Below are 17,228 nucleotides of genomic sequence, written 5' to 3'. Positions count from 1 at the left end.
CAGAGTTCATTGATCATTGATGACGCTTGGTAGAGGGAAAAAACAAAAAACAAAAAAGAAAGAAAAAGTTATTCATAAAATTAAAATTTTTAAAAAAGAAATTGCATGAATTGTCAACGTCAAAAGACTCAACACTAGTCGCCCTAAGTGTCAATCGTGTCATGAAAAACAATCGATGCTTACTAAACCGCCATATCAGCAATTTTATCCAAAAATGACCGAAAGATCTAAATTGATAAATCATTAGATAGTTTGTATTAAATATATTTCATCAAATGGTTTAGGACTAAATTAGTATAATTGAAATTTTTTGGACTAAATTGATAATTATAATCAAATTTATGATAAAATGGCATAATTGAAAAGCTTGGGATTAAATCGGATGCAGTATTATATGTTTTTGACTTTGCGGATAATTTTTTAACAAATGATACGGAATGGTACGTTGTATATGACTAATGGAAGAGGGTGACGCATCTCAATGTGATGAGCGTGACATTGATAAATTATACATCTGGATTGCATGAAGTTGGAGAATTAATTACTATTTTTAAGGGGACAAACAAAAAGAAAAGTCATTCGAACATTAAAAAAAAAAATGGGCAAGCAAAAAAAAATTTGTTTAAACCAATGCAAGGAATTATGTTGCATGGACACGCTCTAAATAAGGTTGGAACCGAAAGCGAACATGGCAGAGATCCCCAAGGTGTGCAAAAATGAGGTGATGGAATGGGATCAGCAAATCCAATGCTTGGGAGGCATCCTAATGGGACTGTTGAGCGAGGGGTTGGGATTGAGTCTAGGAAAGCTACAGGAATTGACATAACCAGAGAGTAGGATGATGGTGGGGAATTACTATCCGTACTATCCCTAGCCCAATTTGACGGTTGGCTTGGCATCCCACATGAACCCGGGAGTGATTGCAGTGCTCTTGTAGGACCAATTCCCAGGTTTGCAAGTGAAGCACAGGGACGAGTGGTTGGATGCACCGCCCCAATCCCGGTGCTCTGGTTGTGAACATTGATGACAACATCCTTCAGGTAAACTTTCGTTGAGTACTAGGAGCATTACCAAAGCACCTGAACCTGTTCAAAAGTAATATTATACAATAAAATAGAGATCTGATTTACGTGATTTCAATCTTCCTAGATCATGTCCAACAATGAGTACAAAAGCACAAAGCATACGACTGGAGCCAAATGTGTCTATTGTAGTTTTCTACGACTGGAGCAATTTGGATATCCAGCTCAGACTATTGCCGAAGCTTGTATCCTCAGATAAACCTGCAGTTTTTCGGCAATTCACTGTGGGCGCATACTTGAGGGCATTCTTTACTACTGAGTTGGACGAAAGTCTGGTCGATTACCTCAGGGCATGATTCAGAGGTGCATGGGGGCAGAAAAGATGATACGGGCATAAGATTGCTTCTTTGTAGGACTGGAGGAAATACTGGATTCTTCCCTTATATAATACTGATCATTGAGAGGTAGAGTATCTATGTCCTATTATATTTTGTTTCTTGTCAAAATCAGAACTTATTTCAAATATAGCTTTCTTGAATGTACTCTAAAAAAATCACGTTCTCTATCATGTAGGGAACTTAATAATACAGCGCCTTTTCTGCTTCACTGTAACCCTAGCCTTCCTTCACATATAATATTCTTCTAGAAAATTATATATTTATCACTATCAAATAAGTCTTATCTCTTCTCTTATAACAAATACTATATTATTAGTGTTACCAACAATTTAAAAAAAAATGCATACAGACAAGCCGCAAAAAGTGCTAATTGAGTGGCTAGTTTAGAAATAAAATAGAGGAGTTAAATGGGCGAGTTCAAATGAATATAAATCTCAAGAAAGAAAAGGAAAAAAATTTGAAAATATACATGAGATTTCACCTACATACCATTCACCAGTTACAGCTAGGGAGGGGCAAGCAAAGCTTCTCCTTTATTTATCTTTGGGAAAATTCCAAATGAGACCTCGAAGTGTCTTCATTTTTTTCAAATAAGAGCTTGAAGTAGACCCCGTTTCAAATGAAGGCCCGAAATGGTCATATCGGTATCAAAGAAGGGATTGAAATGATTATGATTGTTTCGAATAAGGGTTTAGCCTCACCCGATTGTCAGTCGGCAAAAAATTCCTACCGATTAAGGATATTTTTGTCAAAACACAATATAAAATAAATTAAAATTAAATTAGATTAAAATTAGAAAGACAAATTAAAAAAAGAAGAAGAAAAATATAGGCGGGAGGGAAGTGGGAGGGCTCCCTCCTCCCTATGGTCGTCGCCCCATTGCCAATGGGGCAACAACGATAGTCGGCGAGGTCATCGGCACCTCGACAAGGGTCGGCAATCCTCATCAACCAAATGCAAGGGTCTCCATTCCTCTGTGTGTGTTCCTTTTTTCCTTTTTTAATTTTTTTAGTTTTTGTAAAGAAAAAACAGAAAAAAGAAAGAAAAAGGAAAAATTAAAAAAAAAAAACTCAAAAGACAAAATTGCCCTTTATCAAAAGTAAGTTCAGGCCTTATTTGAGACTAAAGTCCTTATTTAAAATAATATTCAATTCATGCTCTTATTTGAAAAAATAAGAACAATTCCAACCCTTATTTGAAATAATATCAATTTCAAACCCTTATTTGAGAAAATGAGAATACTTCGGCCTTTATTTAGAATTTTTTTCTTTTTATATAAAAAATTATAAAAACTTATCTTAATTACTGTTTCACCAAGAATCTTCTTGGAGAAAGTATCTTTCATCGAAGGTTGAATCTTCGACTTTTTTTTTTTTTTTTTTTTTTTTTTTTTTTTGTATATAGGGTCCTATGTCCTTTCGAAAGCGAAACGACTAACTCTAGTCTAATGGCAATAACAATAAATAAAGATAAATTCAATGGCCTTGTAGAAAATTGCAGGATAAATGATGATTAAAGTTAATGTAAAAAGCAGCAAATAACAAGTGTATTGCATTCTCTGTCAAATTTCTCGGTCCTTTTACAGTCACTGCTATTTACGGCCAGATAAGGAAAATAGCTCTCTCGACATTTCAAATAATCTCCCGAATTATCGGTTCGCTTTCAATAATTGTACTATGTCATCCACGAGGTAGATGATATTGAGTGCTTCGGTAATTGAGATCCAGCTTCTTCGGTAACTGGCTCTTTCCTATCTTCTTTTTCCGAATAATTGTTGATACCGAGTCGTCGGTGACTATGATCGTTGCGATTATGGCCTTATCCGGATTTCCTTTGATAGACACGTCTTCTGGAAGCCTAGTGGGCCCAGGACAAGTTCTAGTGTCAACAATTACTTTATCAGATTAGTGATTAGATAAGAACCATTTCTTACTTAACCTGACCATTTATCAGATGACCTTCGATAAATTAGATGTTGTTTTAAGCAAATTATTAGTATATTATTTAGCTTTTGGTGTCTTAAAAGATGAAATTCATAAATAAACTTAAATTGCACCGCTATATAAAGATATATCAATTTTCTCTTTAGTATATATCCGTCGGTCCTAAACAAAAACACTTCTCGCTATTTCTACTTATATATGTTTTGCTACACGGTGTTTTTCTCCATCATGTAATAATGACAAACATTATCGAAACCTTTACAGCACCACTCTATTAAAATTCCGACTCCACTTCATGTTTTATCCATAAATAGCTTATCTGTTGAAATCTGCCGATTGAATCATAACATCATGACCTTTAGTTTCAATCGCCCAATTAAAACGTTGTTGGGAAAATTTTTATTTTTAGGTTCCAATGAATTTGCAAGCTTTCCGACCATCAAAAATCATACTAATTAAATTTCACATGAGAGATAAATAAAGGCCAAAATCTTGTACCGATTGTAAAACAGGAGGAGTCTAACCTCAGAATTGGATTGCACATAACTCTTTATAGGATATTCTTAACTCTCAACTTCTAAACACATCTCATTATTTTTCCACGTGTCCAACCATAGACTTTTCGCCTCTAATCTAATACTTCATTTGTAACAACTCTCAACTTCTAAACACATCTTATTCTTAACGCACTGCATAGAAGGAGAAAGTTCCTAAAATATATATTAAATCGAAATTAACTCACAAGATACACATTTTGACATAATGGTAATATTTAGTATTGAAATTTCAAAATTAAGTATGATCATGTGAGAGCACTATCAAGATAGATGACCTTTTGAGAAAGTGGCAACTCAAATGCCTAAGAACTTAAACTGTGAAGCTCGATATGAGATGGGTTAAAACAAACAATTCCTCAAATGAGTTAATGCATGATGCCACAAGTTTGATTTCGAGGAGTTCAACCATTAAAATCAAAAGCAGTCTCAGATTGTTTCATGACAAAAGGAGTTGACTGTGAAACCAAAAAATTACATAAGATTGGAATTTTATAAATTTTTTATAAAACCTAATTGTCTCGGATAACCAATAAAATTGTGACACGCCAACATTCTTGCATTAGTATTTTGTATCACAGACAAACATAGTTTAGGTGTATAATGGTCATGGCACACAAATATTAGAACTTTATTTATTTCGCAAAAAATGTGACATTTTTTGAAAATGCTTTTCAAGAAGTTATTTTTCAAGAAAACAACAATTTTTTTTTGTGCTTAATTGAAACTCAAAAATAAATAAATAAATAATATTTTTTGCCATTTGGTATGAAAAATATGATTTGATTTTCTTAGGTAAAACTACCAAAAATTTTGAGTTATTAATATTTCTTTTCTTTTTTCTTTCTCCTTCTTCCTCCACCAATCGTTGGTTGTCGATCATGGTGAGGGATGAGCTTGCTAATCTCGAGCAAAGGCTCCACCTCGCCAAATTCAATGAGGCCAATGAGCTGAAGCCTCACTAACCTTAGGCAAGCTCATCCCTCACATATGGTGGGTTCTCAGCCATCCTCGTGGTTGGAGATCGGCCAAGAAAGAAGGAAAAATAAAAAGGAAGAAAAATAAATAAATAATTGAATTTTTAAAAATATATAATTTTATAAGAACGATTGCTTCATTAACCAAGAGCCTAAGCCAAAGCGGCGAGATTCCATGCATTGCCTTTGTGAAACTGGCCTTGAGTACCAAGGATCAAATTTCGGGGATTGGTGACTCAAGCGTGACCTTTATGGACCTAGATTTGGATGCATAGGCACCAAGACTTCTAGCCCAATCTCACCGGATCTAAGCTTGAGCACTAGAGACCTAATCCTGAATGCTAGGAATTAGTGTTGGGGTTTCTATACCCAAATATGAAATTTCAAGTTCAAGCATCAATACCTTATCATATTTTCCAAAAAAATCATTTTCTTGAAATTAAGTATAAGTTTTTCATTGAATCATTTTTCTAAGTGAACCAAATGTCAGAAAATGTGGAAATTGTATTCCCGAAAAATATTTTTCACAAAACAAACAAAGCCTGTAAACTTATTATTAATTTCCTGGGCCCTCGCGTTTCTCCACGCTAAGCTCTTTACCCATCTTGTGCTTTTATTTTGTTGTTAATATCAAACACTGTAAAAAAATAAAAAGACACTCTTTTTTATTCCATAAGAGCCATGGTTTCCCGTTATCTCCGGTTCCAATCCTATCTTTTGGGAAATGGAACAATAGTGCTTAAGCCAGTAGCCAATTTTTAGAGAAATTAATTCGCCCTGGTGAAGAGGCGGTACCAATCTTCTCCCCAAAACCCCCAAAAAAAAAAAAAAAGGACCATCGTAATGCTTCAGTTTCTCTATAAATTTGGAAAAACCTATAAAGATGTCATAGAATTGACACGAGCAATAATAACTAATAATTGAACAGTTGAAATATAGTTGAACGACTAATCATCAAAACGACGCTTTAAAAACCTGCAATTTCCCCATTTTTTTAATAAAAAGAAAAATTTAGCCTCGCGTAATCGAGATGCATTGACTCGTAAGTTTGTTCTCTCATTTTTACGTTGATATTTCCATCGCGTTCTTTACTCATATCACTCCACCACACGAATACGGCATCTTTTTTTTTTCTTTTTTTTTTCTTTTTTTTTTTAACAAAGAGCGTTGAGAAAACCGACATTATTTCCTTCTTTCGTAATGCCATTTAGCACGCGACCGTGGGGTTTGGTTTTTGTCGAGTGAATCTGGGAAGGAAGCTGTCTCTTCCTCTCCCTTTGCCATCGCCTCCTCGTCCTTCCCTTTCTCTTTCCTTGCAGCACGACACTTGCATCGGCCGAACCAGAAACTCGGAGTCGATCCATGGGCGTCACCGACACCGGCCGAACCCAAGAGGTCAAGCAATTCGACGAATCCAAGCTCGGAGTCAAAGGCCTCGTCGACTCCGGTCTCACCTCCATCCCTCCCCTATTCATCCACCCGCCCGAGACCCTCTCTGACCTCGGGCCCGCCCGGCCCAGCTCCGACTCGATCCCCACCATCGACCTCTCCGGCTGTGACTCCGGGCACCGTCCCTCCGTCGTCGAGGAAGTGGGGTGCGCGGCTCGCGGGCTCGGCTTCTTCCAGGTGGTCAACCACGGCGTGCCGGTGGAGGTCCTGGACCGGACGATCACTGCGGTGAAGGCCTTGCACGAGCAGCCGGCGGAGGCGAAGGCGAGGATCTACCGGAGGGAGATGGAGACCGGGGTCGCGTTCTTCTCCAACCTCAACTTGTTCCACTCCAAAGCGGCTAGCTGGAGGTAATCAACGAAGCCACTTCAATTAATTTCGTTCTAATTCATGAATTTGATTAAAAAAAAGATAGTAATTTGCAAAAGCTGAATTACCATATGCGATCGGGTCGAGTCAAGTTTAGAATTTTGTAGGGAACTAGAAAAGGACACGAAACGATATATCATATATTGAGAAATTATACATCTGGATCGTATAATATCAGGGAATTCATTTTTGTTTTAGTTTCTCACGGGCACAAACAAAAGAAGAATTCATGTATAAATAAAGAATTAGGAAAGCAGAAAGAATCAGTTCAAGCAATGCAAGGAATAATATTGCGAGGACACGCTCCAGATAAGGCTGGAGCCGAAAGGGGACATGGAAGAGATCCCCGAGGTCTGCAGAAATGAGGTGATGGAATGGGATCCGCTGGTCCGGCAGCTGGGAGGCCTCCTGATGGGATTGTTGAGCGAGGGGCTGGGATTGAGTCCGGGCAAGCTACCGGAATTGACGTGCTTGGAGACGAGGGCCATGGTGGGGAATTACTATCCGTACTGTCCCCAGCCTAATCTGACGGTCGGCTTGATGTCCCACACGGACCCAGGAGTGATCACATTGCTCTTGCAGGACTAGGTTTGCAGGTTGCAAGTGAAGCACGGCAATGAGTGGGTGGATGTGACACTAGTCCCGGGTGCTCTGGTTGTGAACATCGGCAACATCCTCTAGGTAAACTCCTATTGAGGACTAGGAGTGTCTCTAAAGCACCCAAGTCAGTTAAAAAGTTACATTCTTCAGTGAAACAGAGATCCATTCACGCGATTTTTGTTTTCCCAGACCATTTCTAACGACGAGTACAAAAGCATGGACCACCGGGTGTTGGTCAACCCTAACCAAGAGCCATGTGTGTCGGTAGCAGTTTTCTGCGACCCGAGCAATCGCAAGAATGAGTTCAGACCGTTCCTAGAGCTCATATCCTTAGATAAACCTGCTGCTTTCCAGCAATTCAACCTCAACAAGTACATGAGGAGATTCTTCACAAAGGAGTTGGAGGGGAAAAGTTTGATAAATTACTTCAGGGCATAAGTGAGAGGTGCATAGGCCCAAAAATACTTCCCTATGGCACTTAAGGAAACACGTGGTTCTCCCCCTAAATCTTACGAATCGTTAAAACATATGGACTATTTATATTGTATGATACTCTGTTCTATTATTCAAATCAACTTATTTCAAATATAACTTTCATGTATGCACTCTAAAAAATCATTTTTTTTCTATTATGTTTTACATGCTCAAAATACATGACATCGCAATGCCTTTTGCATCTCCTGGTGAACCCTAATTTGATATTCCTCTAGAAAATTATATGTATCATTATTAATCAAGTCTCATCTCTTTTCACATATCAATTACCGTATCAGTAGTGTTCCTAGTGATTAAAAAAAATGCATATAGACAAGCTCACACAAAGCACCAATTGAGTAGCTAGTTTGAACACAATATAGAGTTTAATGAGTGATCTCATATTGAACCTAATAACTCTTTAGAAAAGAAAAGGAAAAATGTCAAAAATATATGTGAGTTTTTATCTAAGATACTATTTACTTGTTACAGAGTCAGGAGGGGGGAGCAAGGTCTTCCTTTGCTACTTGCAACTCATTATAATTGACCCAAAAAATAATTATTTTATTTTATTTGTGGTTGGAAAATGTACACTTGGTCCCCCAAGTCGAAAGGGGTCGGTAATCTCACTAGGTAGCATCAACACGCGACACGAACACGCAATACGACACGTTGATACGTCATTTCTCGTAAATAAAGAATTCTGACACGTTGGGACACGTTGTATATCAAATAAATATTTTTATTTTTAATTAATTTGATTCAAATTCACAATTCATACATAATAACAAAAGAGCCTATAATGAATTCATACTAATAATATTAATAAATCTATTCATATGAGATTCATAAGATATATTCATAGTTAATGCATATCCATATTTGGGGACATGTTTCTAACTCTAACAAAAGTTATTGATGAAACTAATGACTATTAAGAAATTAGAATTAACTTATTTAAATAAATTTATTATCTTCTACTATGATCAAAATTTATTATTATCTAATATTTAGTATTTTTATTTTAAAAAGTCATTTTATAACCTCATTAACCATTGGGATTCGCCCCAGTAGCCACTCTTCTAACATGGAAGGGGGAGGTGAGGGGTTCAAATCTCCACCTTCTCAGGGAAGGATGGGGTGAGGACGCGTAAGTTTCAGAAGTGGGTTTCGATTCCCACGCCCTATAAGAGGTAGGGCAAAAGTCGAGAGTGAGTGTAGAGTAGGAATAAAGTAGGGTGACAAAAAAAAAACCTCATTTATTTAACTCTTTATAAAAAAAAAAATGCAACCCCCCGGGGATCCACCGTAGCCCTCACGCCCCAAATTTAATTCACGTCCTCATTTATTTCCCTCGTTTTTCCCTCCCTCCACCCCTCCCTCATTTAGCGTAAAATGGTCGCAAATCTCAAACATTAAACCGATGCATCTTCCCAAACCCTTGTATTTGTTCCTTTTTGTTCATTCTTTCCTCATCCTTTCACTAGCCTCCCAATAAAATAAAAAACGGTAGTCTTCAATAGCTAATTTGCTCGAACCCACCCATCGAATCATAACTTATCACGACCTTTAGTTTCAATTACCCAATAAGGATGTTCTTGGGAATATTTTCAATCTTTGGTTCCAATGTATTTTTTGAAATTAGAAATCACAAGCTTTCTTAGTATCAAGAATCATACCGATTTGACGTCACATGAGACAGAAATAACAATTAAAATGTCATGTTGTTGTAATACAGAAAGAGTCCAACCTCATGTTCGATTGTATATAATTTTCTATAGAGTGACCTTTTAACTCTCAAAACTTTCAAACATATTTCGACTTGTTTGAACACATCCAACCACATGCTATTAGCCTAATCTAATACTCAATTTGATTTTAAGGAGTTCAACCATTAAAGTTAGAAGGCACTGACTCAAATTGATGTTCATTGATTTGTCTTTGTGAATAGTACGGATCATGAGCCATTTGCGGATGCAAGAATAACTCAAACCAAATAGCAAACCAAAAAAGTTCATGAGATTGAAATTTCACAGAATTTTTAGGAGAACTAATTATCTTGGAAAATTAATAAAACTGTGTCACGTCATTGTTCACGTATCAGCATTGTGCGTCACGTACAAACATGGGATAGGTGTACACTGGTCGCAGCTCTCAAATATTAGACCTATCGATAGCTTCTCAAACCCTCGTCGTTGTCCGTTCCATCCCCACCCATTCTCTAGCCTTCCAAGAAAAGAAAATGCAGTAGCCTTTTGATTTCTTTGAAGTGTTGTCCTTCCCGTGTCTCCAAGTAATTCTTCCAATTCTATCTTTGGTAAATATGGAGCAATGATGCTTAAGACGGTAGTTATTTTTCGGAACAGTTAATCATGAGAGTGAAAGTCACCATTATCTCAAAGTGACGTTAGAAATTCCCAAGTGGGAAAAGATCATTGTTTAAAAATATTCATGTTTTTGACAGATTAAGATTAAATTATAACAACCAATCGAACAATCACAATATAATAGTTCAATAATTAGTCACTATGATCTCTTGTCATATTTAGAAAAAATATATATATCTTCTGCAATCTAGATGCGTTGACTCGTTATTTATTTTCTAATTGTTACGTAATTCATTACGGCGTCTTGCCTTGTCTACCTTCAAAAGGAAAAAAGAAGGAGAGCGTTGAGGCCCGGCGGTATCATCTCTCCCTTTGGCGTGAAATCCCTCGTTACGCGATGGCGGGGTTTGACTTTGACCGATGAACAATCACGCTATGTCCTTCGTTCATGTCATTCTTCCTTCCCCCAGTCTCTTTCCTCACACCCACCACCGCCTCCACCATCCCCCTCACCCTCGCATACATCGATCGAACCAGGAATCGGAGTCGAGCCATGGGCGTCACGGACAGCGGTGGACAGGCCTTCGACCGAGCCCAGGAGCTCAAGCAGTTCGAAGAGTCCAAGCTCAGCGTCAAGGGCCTCCTCGACTCCGGCCTCGCCTCGCTCCCTCCCCTCTTCATCCACCGGCCAGAGACCCTCTCCTACCTCAGGCCCACCGCCCCCCGCCCCTGCTCCATCCCCACCATCGACCTCTCCGGCTGCTGTGACTCCGCCCGCTGCCCCGCCCCGCCCCGCCGTCGTTGGGGAGGTGGCGCGCCGCCCGCGAGCTCGGCTTCTTGCAGGTGGTCAACCACGGCGTGCCCACGGAGGTCCTGGACCGCACCGTCGCGGCCGTGAAGGCCTTCCATGAGCAGCCGGCGGAGGCAAAGGCGAGGATCTACCGGAGGCAGTCGGACACCGGCGTGTCCTTCTTCTCCAACATCGACCTGTCCCTCTCCAAGGCGGCGAGCTGGAGGTAAGTAAGCCACGAGCATGTGCGATCAAATTCATGAAATTGATGAAAATTAGATTTATAAGAGCTAGATCGGCAAACGACACTACTGAACTGATGTATCATATTATGTCTGAAAAGAAGGCAGAGACACATCCTGATGTGTTGACTGTCGTATTGACAAATTATGCATCATACGGTTAGAGAATTCATTTTGACAAACGAAAGAAAAAATCGTTTGAAGAAAAAAGAATTGGGCAAAAGAAAAGATCCAGTTCAATTAATGTCCGGAATGATGATATGCAGGGATACGCTCCAAGTAAGGCTGGGGCCGAAATTAGCAAACGTGGAAGAGATCCCCGAGCTGTGCAGAAATGAGGTGTTGGAGTGGAATCAGCAGGTCGAACGACTGGGGAGCATCCTGCTGGGGCTGTTGAGCGAGGGACTAGGATTGAGTCCCGGCAAGCTGCAGGAATTGACATGTTTGGATACGAGGATGATGGTGGGGGCATTACTATCCGTATTGTCCCCAGCCCGACCTGACGGTCGGCTTGACATCCCACGCGGACCCAGGAGTGATCACGGTACTCCTGCAGGACCAGGTCGGTGGGTTGCAGGTGAAGCACGGCGATGAGTGGGTGGAGGTGACACCAGTCCCAGGTGCTCTTATTGTGAACATTGGTGACATCCTCCAGGTAAACTCCCTTTGAGGACTTCGCACCTGAATAAGTTGAAAAGTTACACTCTACTGTGAAATACAAGTCAATTCACGTGCTTTTGATTTTTCCAGATCATGTCTAATGATGAGTACAAAAGCGTAGACCACCGGGTGTTGGCCAACTCCAGCCAAGAGCCACGTGTGTTGATAGTAGTTTTCTGCAATCCAAGCAATCGCGAGAATGAGTTCGGACCGTTCCCAGAGCTTGTGTCCTCAGATAAGCCCGCTGCTTTTCGGCAGTTTACCTTCAACGAATACATGAGGAGATTCTTTACTAAGGAGTTGGACGGGAAAAGTCTAATAAATTACTTCAGAGCATGATTGAGAGGTGCATAGGTCAAAAGAGGTGACAAAAGAACAAGATGCTTCCTTGTAATACTGAAGGAAATACTGAGTTCTTCCCCTAAACTCTACTAGACCTTGTGTGATTGTTGTTCTTATAGTGTTAATTTGCATATATTCGTTTGCATATTCCATGTGTGACAGTAAATTGTGCGATGGATGAAGTTTGTTCATTAAACTCATTCCACAGAGACTGAACCAATCACAGACATGGGAACTCAACAGCAAGATTGCACGAGATGAATAGTTTACCGTGCACTGGAAAATAGAAGGCAGTATCCTGGAAAACCTATAGAGGCAAAGAAACAAATGAATTTGATTCTTGCCAATTACATGTACAGGCATCTATACTCACGTCTTCCCACTGCCGAACCATTCAGCCATTTCTTCATCGTCCTCAGAGTCTGGTGATTCTGAGTTCCTATAAAGTCTGGATGAGCGTGGCTCATCTGGATTTGCCTTTTCCTCTGCAGTCATTCTGCTTCTTTCCAGCATCTTCAGTTTCCACATTTCCCTCTTTTCTGTGTCACAAGACACATCGCTCATGCCTCCTGCAATTGGAAAATCAAGAATTCCAGAAACCTCGTTCAATGAGTTTGTCAACTTTGGTTTCTCAGTGACCCCATTCTCTCCATCCACAAATCTCCACCTATTTGTCACTTGCATTTGACTATTTCTTCTCAAGAGACCACATAGAATTTTTATCTTCAACGGCTCCATGACCTTGATTGTGATTTCCAGCATCATGCTCTCGTTGAGACAAGCCCTTTGAATTTGATGCATTAGGCCTTCTATAATCACACTTCAAGCATACCATATTCCTTCTAAAGTTGATGTAATTGCATCTACCAATCACAGATCCGTAAGGGCAGAACAGCTCATGAACAACTATAACTGCTCAATGTAGGAATTAACTAAAAGACTGGATTAGCAAGAACTCACGATTCACATTCCCACTCCCCAGGATTGAGTTGCCTTTCTGGGAGTTTCTCTTTGCACCGCAAACATCTAGTATTCTTTGCAAAATTTAAGAAATTGCATCTGCAAAATGCAACAGTTTCTATAAGCAAGGAGCTCTGCTCACCACAAATCAGTGAACAAGTGAGAAAAGGCATGAGAAGCAATCGCTTGTCACATATCCAGTCTCCTTTCTTTAGCGGAAGATGATCTTGGTCTTCCAGTAGTTGATTCAATCTTTCCTGAGAAAAAATATCGCATCGCAAGCATTTGATGTTCTTAGCAAAGTTTAAGAAGTTGCACCTGCCATATGCAGAATTATATCAAATATTCGGAGCAAACTCAAATTAATCAATAGGATGTTAACAATTGCATTACTTGGGGCAATGCCAATCTCCGTGTTTCATTGGAACATCTTTGTAGCCTTTCTCTTCCGAACTTGAATGCGAGGATAAATCACCAGCTGGTGTGGATTTCAACGAATCAGAGCCAAGTACATCGGTGCCATACTCTGCCATTTGCTTTAGCAGTGCTCTGACTGATTCCTTAACTGTTCTAGTCAGACATGGTTTATTCTCCACAGTATCGCTTATGGGGTCAAGTCCGTATGTCAACAAGATTCGCATAACATCAACTGTGCGCCCTCCTTCATCTTCACGAGCCTTCACAAATGCTCTCTCACAGTTTCCCCTCAAGTTGCAGGAGCTGCAAACCTGGCAAAGCAGCTGTCTGTAATGGGTATGACTGATGAAACTATATAATCTAATGATTACTGGAAGTCTTTAAGAAGAGAACGTAGATTTCCCTCATCGATGTCCACATGTGCCCTCAAGCGCTTACCAGAGTTCACCACTTTTCTGTCAGTGCTAGGGCATCCACACCCTGCTATGACCTGAATATGTTTCTTTGACAAATACCTATCAGGAAATGTCTTGTTAAAACCTTCTGAATATGAGTTAAGCGACTCTTTGTAAATGAGGAAACCTCCGATTTCTCAAGTAAAGCTATGTTGTTGGATACCTATTTGGTGATGATATTGCATTGGACAGTCATTAGCCACATTGAATAGCTAACCTCTGAATCAGAATGCATACTGTCAAATTGATTGCCAGCTAAATTTTTAATATGCGTTATTATCACATGCCCAATGTAATATGAATTGCCTCTTTTCAGGTTATGTGCCATCGAAAATCTTTGGCTCCAGATTCTAGTCAAATACTTCATTTCTAGAGAAAGGTATAGTAACATAGAAAGGCCTGATAGTGGATGGGCAAGCTTAACACCTAAAGGCAAGTCCTGTGGATTCTCTTTTCTAAGTAAAGGAGGACGCACATAAGGCACCATGTTGTTGCCACTATGCAGAAAAAGACGGACTAAGATGCCAACTAAGGTGCTTTTAACAATATTACATTTAGCTTACTAACAGAATTCTGGATAAAAGAAAGCTCGGGAGAAAATGTCTACGTTTCTAAAAAGTGGTCACTTGTATCGCTTACAAAAATAAATGATGAAAAATATTTTCATCATCCATAAAAATATTTAACATATATTGTTATCAATTTTGAAAACATTTACAAGTGACTAATTATTTTAAAAGATACAAGCGATCATTTCTAATAAAATATTTTCCAAATCATTCATTTTTTGCAAAACAAACAAATTACAAATCTATGGATATATGATAATAGGCCATTACTTCATAGTTGACACGACATGGTGATATTATCCTAAACAACTTGACCATTCTCAAATAACTACTCCGTGTTTTCAAAATGAAAAAAAAAAGAAGAGAACTTTTTTCCTTCACAATGTTGTGATTTTTGGCCTGGTTTGAAGATGGTGGAGTTCCGATTCCCATAACTAGCATGCTCTTAACCTCAAAGCAAGAGAAATATAAAGTTTGGCCAGGAATGACAGTCAAACGTGACAGAGTTAGCTCTCCAAATGCAATATGCTGGTGGGTATTTAAATGCGGCATTTAACAAGAACCTGGAGAAAGTTTGAACTCTCTTCAAGCTCATATGAGCAATACATTCACAACGATCAGAATGAGGCTTATAACGAACTCTGTTCCGAAGAAGCCCTGCCTACCCACAAAATATATACTCCTCAAGAAGGCACAGAGGTCTATTAACCTCACCATCATCACCAAAGCCCAATGTCTCTGTAATTAAATCAAACAGGTAAAGCGCACCAACCGAAGGTCATTCCTTTCGGTACCTCATAACGTCGTATCTGTCGCGGGCGAAATTCAGGCATGCGGTTCTACTGAGATTCGATTCTTTCGGACCCAACTCCACATTCCGGAACGGGTTGCCCTCCGGATCAAAGTAACCTCCCTTCGACAGAAGCACCATCAAATCCACCCACTCGGGCCACGGATGCGAAATCTGAGCTGCCGCCGTCACCGTCAACTTAGAGGGCTTCGTCCGATGGAAGTTATTCTCCATCCCCGGAGCGAATCGGGGAATTGGGTTGATGGGTTTCGAAGACTCGAGCTCCTCGAGCACATTGTTGCCAGGGAAGTCGAGCCCGGAGTCGGGGTTCGGGACATCGGTGTACTGGCGGGAACGAGCGGAGGTAACGACGAATCTGAGGTTGGGGAAGTGATGTTGAAGATACCAACGACTTTTTGTGAAGAGTTCGTGCATTGAGTCTGAGAGGACGTGAATTTTGGCGGCAGATGGGCACGGAAGGCTCGCGTTTAGACGTTTGGGATGTTGACGATATGACAGGCTACCACTCGCATACTGTGGAAGGCGAAATCTCGCGCCAAATTACATTGCCCAAAGACACGGGGATATTTTGGTCCAAAGGAATAGGTTTATCAGCTAAAGTTAGTCGTAATTTTGAAGGATTTCAATCCAAATTTGAAATTATAATTAGACAAATTGCAACCCCACTTTTTCTCCCCATTTTTCTCTCGCTCTCTCTTTCGAATATATGTGGAAGGTGTCTCTTCTTGTCCCACTCACCTCGCTTCCTCGTTCTTCCTTCTTCCCTTTCCTTACGCGTCGTCCTCATCCAACCCAATCCCAGAACCTTGCTCCAACTAGAACGAGGAGACTCCATCCATGGACATCACTGACACCACTCAACAAGCCTTCGACCGAGCCCAAGAGCTCAAGTGGTTTGAAGAATCCAAGCTCGGCGTCAAAGGTCTCGTCGACTTTGGCCTCACCTCCCTCCCTCCCCTCTTCATTCACCTGCTTGAGACCCTATCCACCCTCAAGCCTGCCCGCCTCAAGCCTGACTCCATCCCCACCATCAACCTCTGCTGCTATGGCTCCTTCCAGCGGCCCTTTGTCATTGCAGAAGTGGGGTGTGCAGCTCGCGAGCTTGGCTTCTTCCAGGTGGTCAACCACGGCATGCCGACAAAGGTCCTGGACCGCATGATCGTTGCAGTGAAGGCCTTCCATGAGCAGCCGATAGAGGCAAAGGCAAAGATCTACCGTAAGGAGATGGAGATCGGCGTGTTGTTCTTCTCCAACATCGACTTGTTCCACTCCAAAGCGGCTAGCTAGAGGTCGGTCCCGAACCACTTCAATTGATTTCGTACTATTTCATGATTTTGATTATTATTAGTTGTGTAAAAGCTCAATTAGCAATATTGAAAGGGTTAGTAAGATCACCTAGAGGAGGATGAATAGGTGATCAAAAGGTTTTTGCGAAAATTCGAAATAATTTGCTAGCAATACGAACAATAGTAAACAATTAAATAAAAGCTGTAAATTAAAGTAAGGAGTTTACAGGAAAGAGAGTAGGAACATAATGTTTATAGTGGTTCGGCTTAGATCAAGCCTACGTCCACTCTCCCGCACTAACAGCCTATTGGCTGGATTTCACTAAGGATCAAAAGAAATGTTACAGCCTTATGTCATTGACTTTACAATGTGGAGACTCTACTACATTTCTTTAAAGTCTCACAAATGTTTGTCTCTCTTTTGAGTACAAATAAAGCTTTATGGTTGAAACAGCAATAACTAGAAAGCTTCAGACTTTGGAATTCTTCTTTTACGCACACACGTGAATAACTTGAGCATCCTCCTTATATACTCCTCCATGGCTTTTCAACATTTGGCATTTTTCAAAGGAGTTATTCCAAT

At 40.0% G+C, this 17,228-nt stretch overlaps 3 protein-coding genes and 2 pseudogenes across 5 annotated transcripts; 4 read left to right on the top strand and 1 right to left on the bottom strand.

The window, feature by feature from the left end:
* Window positions 1-6,120: 6,120 nt before the first annotated feature.
* LOC104433023 (1-aminocyclopropane-1-carboxylate oxidase homolog 4-like) lies at window positions 6,121-7,882 on the top strand. Of its 3 annotated transcripts, XR_005548277.1 has the most exons (3): window positions 6,121-6,693; window positions 6,911-7,393; window positions 7,502-7,882. XR_005548277.1 is itself a non-coding variant. In XM_039306379.1 (2 exons), the coding sequence occupies exons 1-2, from the start codon at window positions 6,257-6,259 to the stop codon at window positions 7,023-7,025; spliced, it is 441 nt and encodes a 146-aa protein (XP_039162313.1). In that variant the 5' UTR covers window positions 6,121-6,256; the 3' UTR covers window positions 7,026-7,882. The 3 variants fall into 3 exon arrangements, 2 of the variants coding, with proteins under 2 accessions (XP_039162313.1, XP_039162312.1); XM_039306379.1 differs by having other exon boundaries at window positions 7,022-7,882; XM_039306378.1 differs by having other exon boundaries at window positions 6,911-7,882.
* On the top strand, window positions 7,046-7,750 carry LOC120290757 (1-aminocyclopropane-1-carboxylate oxidase homolog 12-like). The gene is made up of 3 exons (XM_039307144.1): window positions 7,046-7,218; window positions 7,309-7,366; window positions 7,502-7,750. The coding sequence occupies exons 1-3, from the start codon at window positions 7,046-7,048 to the stop codon at window positions 7,748-7,750; spliced, it is 480 nt and encodes a 159-aa protein (XP_039163078.1).
* Window positions 7,883-10,456: 2,574 nt separating the features above from the next.
* LOC104433022 lies at window positions 10,457-12,297 on the top strand (annotated as a pseudogene).
* LOC104433021 lies at window positions 11,930-15,895 on the bottom strand (annotated as a pseudogene).
* Window positions 15,896-16,196: 301 nt separating this feature from the next.
* LOC104435409 (1-aminocyclopropane-1-carboxylate oxidase homolog 4-like) lies at window positions 16,197-16,646 on the top strand. Its single transcript, XM_018864288.2, has one exon. The coding sequence runs from the start codon at window positions 16,197-16,199 to the stop codon at window positions 16,644-16,646; it is 450 nt and encodes a 149-aa protein (XP_018719833.1).
* Window positions 16,647-17,228: the final 582 nt, after the last annotated feature.

The sequence above is a fragment of the Eucalyptus grandis genome, chromosome 2 (assembly GCF_016545825.1).
Source record: "Eucalyptus grandis isolate ANBG69807.140 chromosome 2, ASM1654582v1, whole genome shotgun sequence".
NCBI classification, from domain to species: Eukaryota; Viridiplantae; Streptophyta; class Magnoliopsida; order Myrtales; family Myrtaceae; genus Eucalyptus; species Eucalyptus grandis.
Note: the sequence above shows the minus strand (reverse complement) of the source record. Positions and strands in the feature narration are given on the sequence as shown.

Excerpts from the sequence above, each read along its gene's own strand:
- LOC104433023 (XM_039306378.1), top strand. The coding sequence starts at position 6,257 with ATGGGCGTCACCGACACCGGCCGAACCCAAGAGGTCAAGCAATTCGAC. Across the intron at positions 6,694-6,910 it reads TCCAAAGCGGCTAGCTGGAG|TTTCTCACGGGCACAAACAA; the intron begins GTAATCAACGAA and ends TTTTTGTTTTAG.
- LOC120290757 (XM_039307144.1), top strand. The coding sequence starts at position 7,046 with ATGGAAGAGATCCCCGAGGTCTGCAGAAATGAGGTGATGGAATGGGAT. Across the intron at positions 7,219-7,308 it reads ATGGTGGGGAATTACTATCC|GTTGCAAGTGAAGCACGGCA; the intron begins GTACTGTCCCCA and ends CTAGGTTTGCAG. Across the intron at positions 7,367-7,501 it reads CACTAGTCCCGGGTGCTCTG|ACCATTTCTAACGACGAGTA; the intron begins GTTGTGAACATC and ends TTGTTTTCCCAG.
- LOC104435409 (XM_018864288.2), top strand. The coding sequence starts at position 16,197 with ATGGACATCACTGACACCACTCAACAAGCCTTCGACCGAGCCCAAGAG.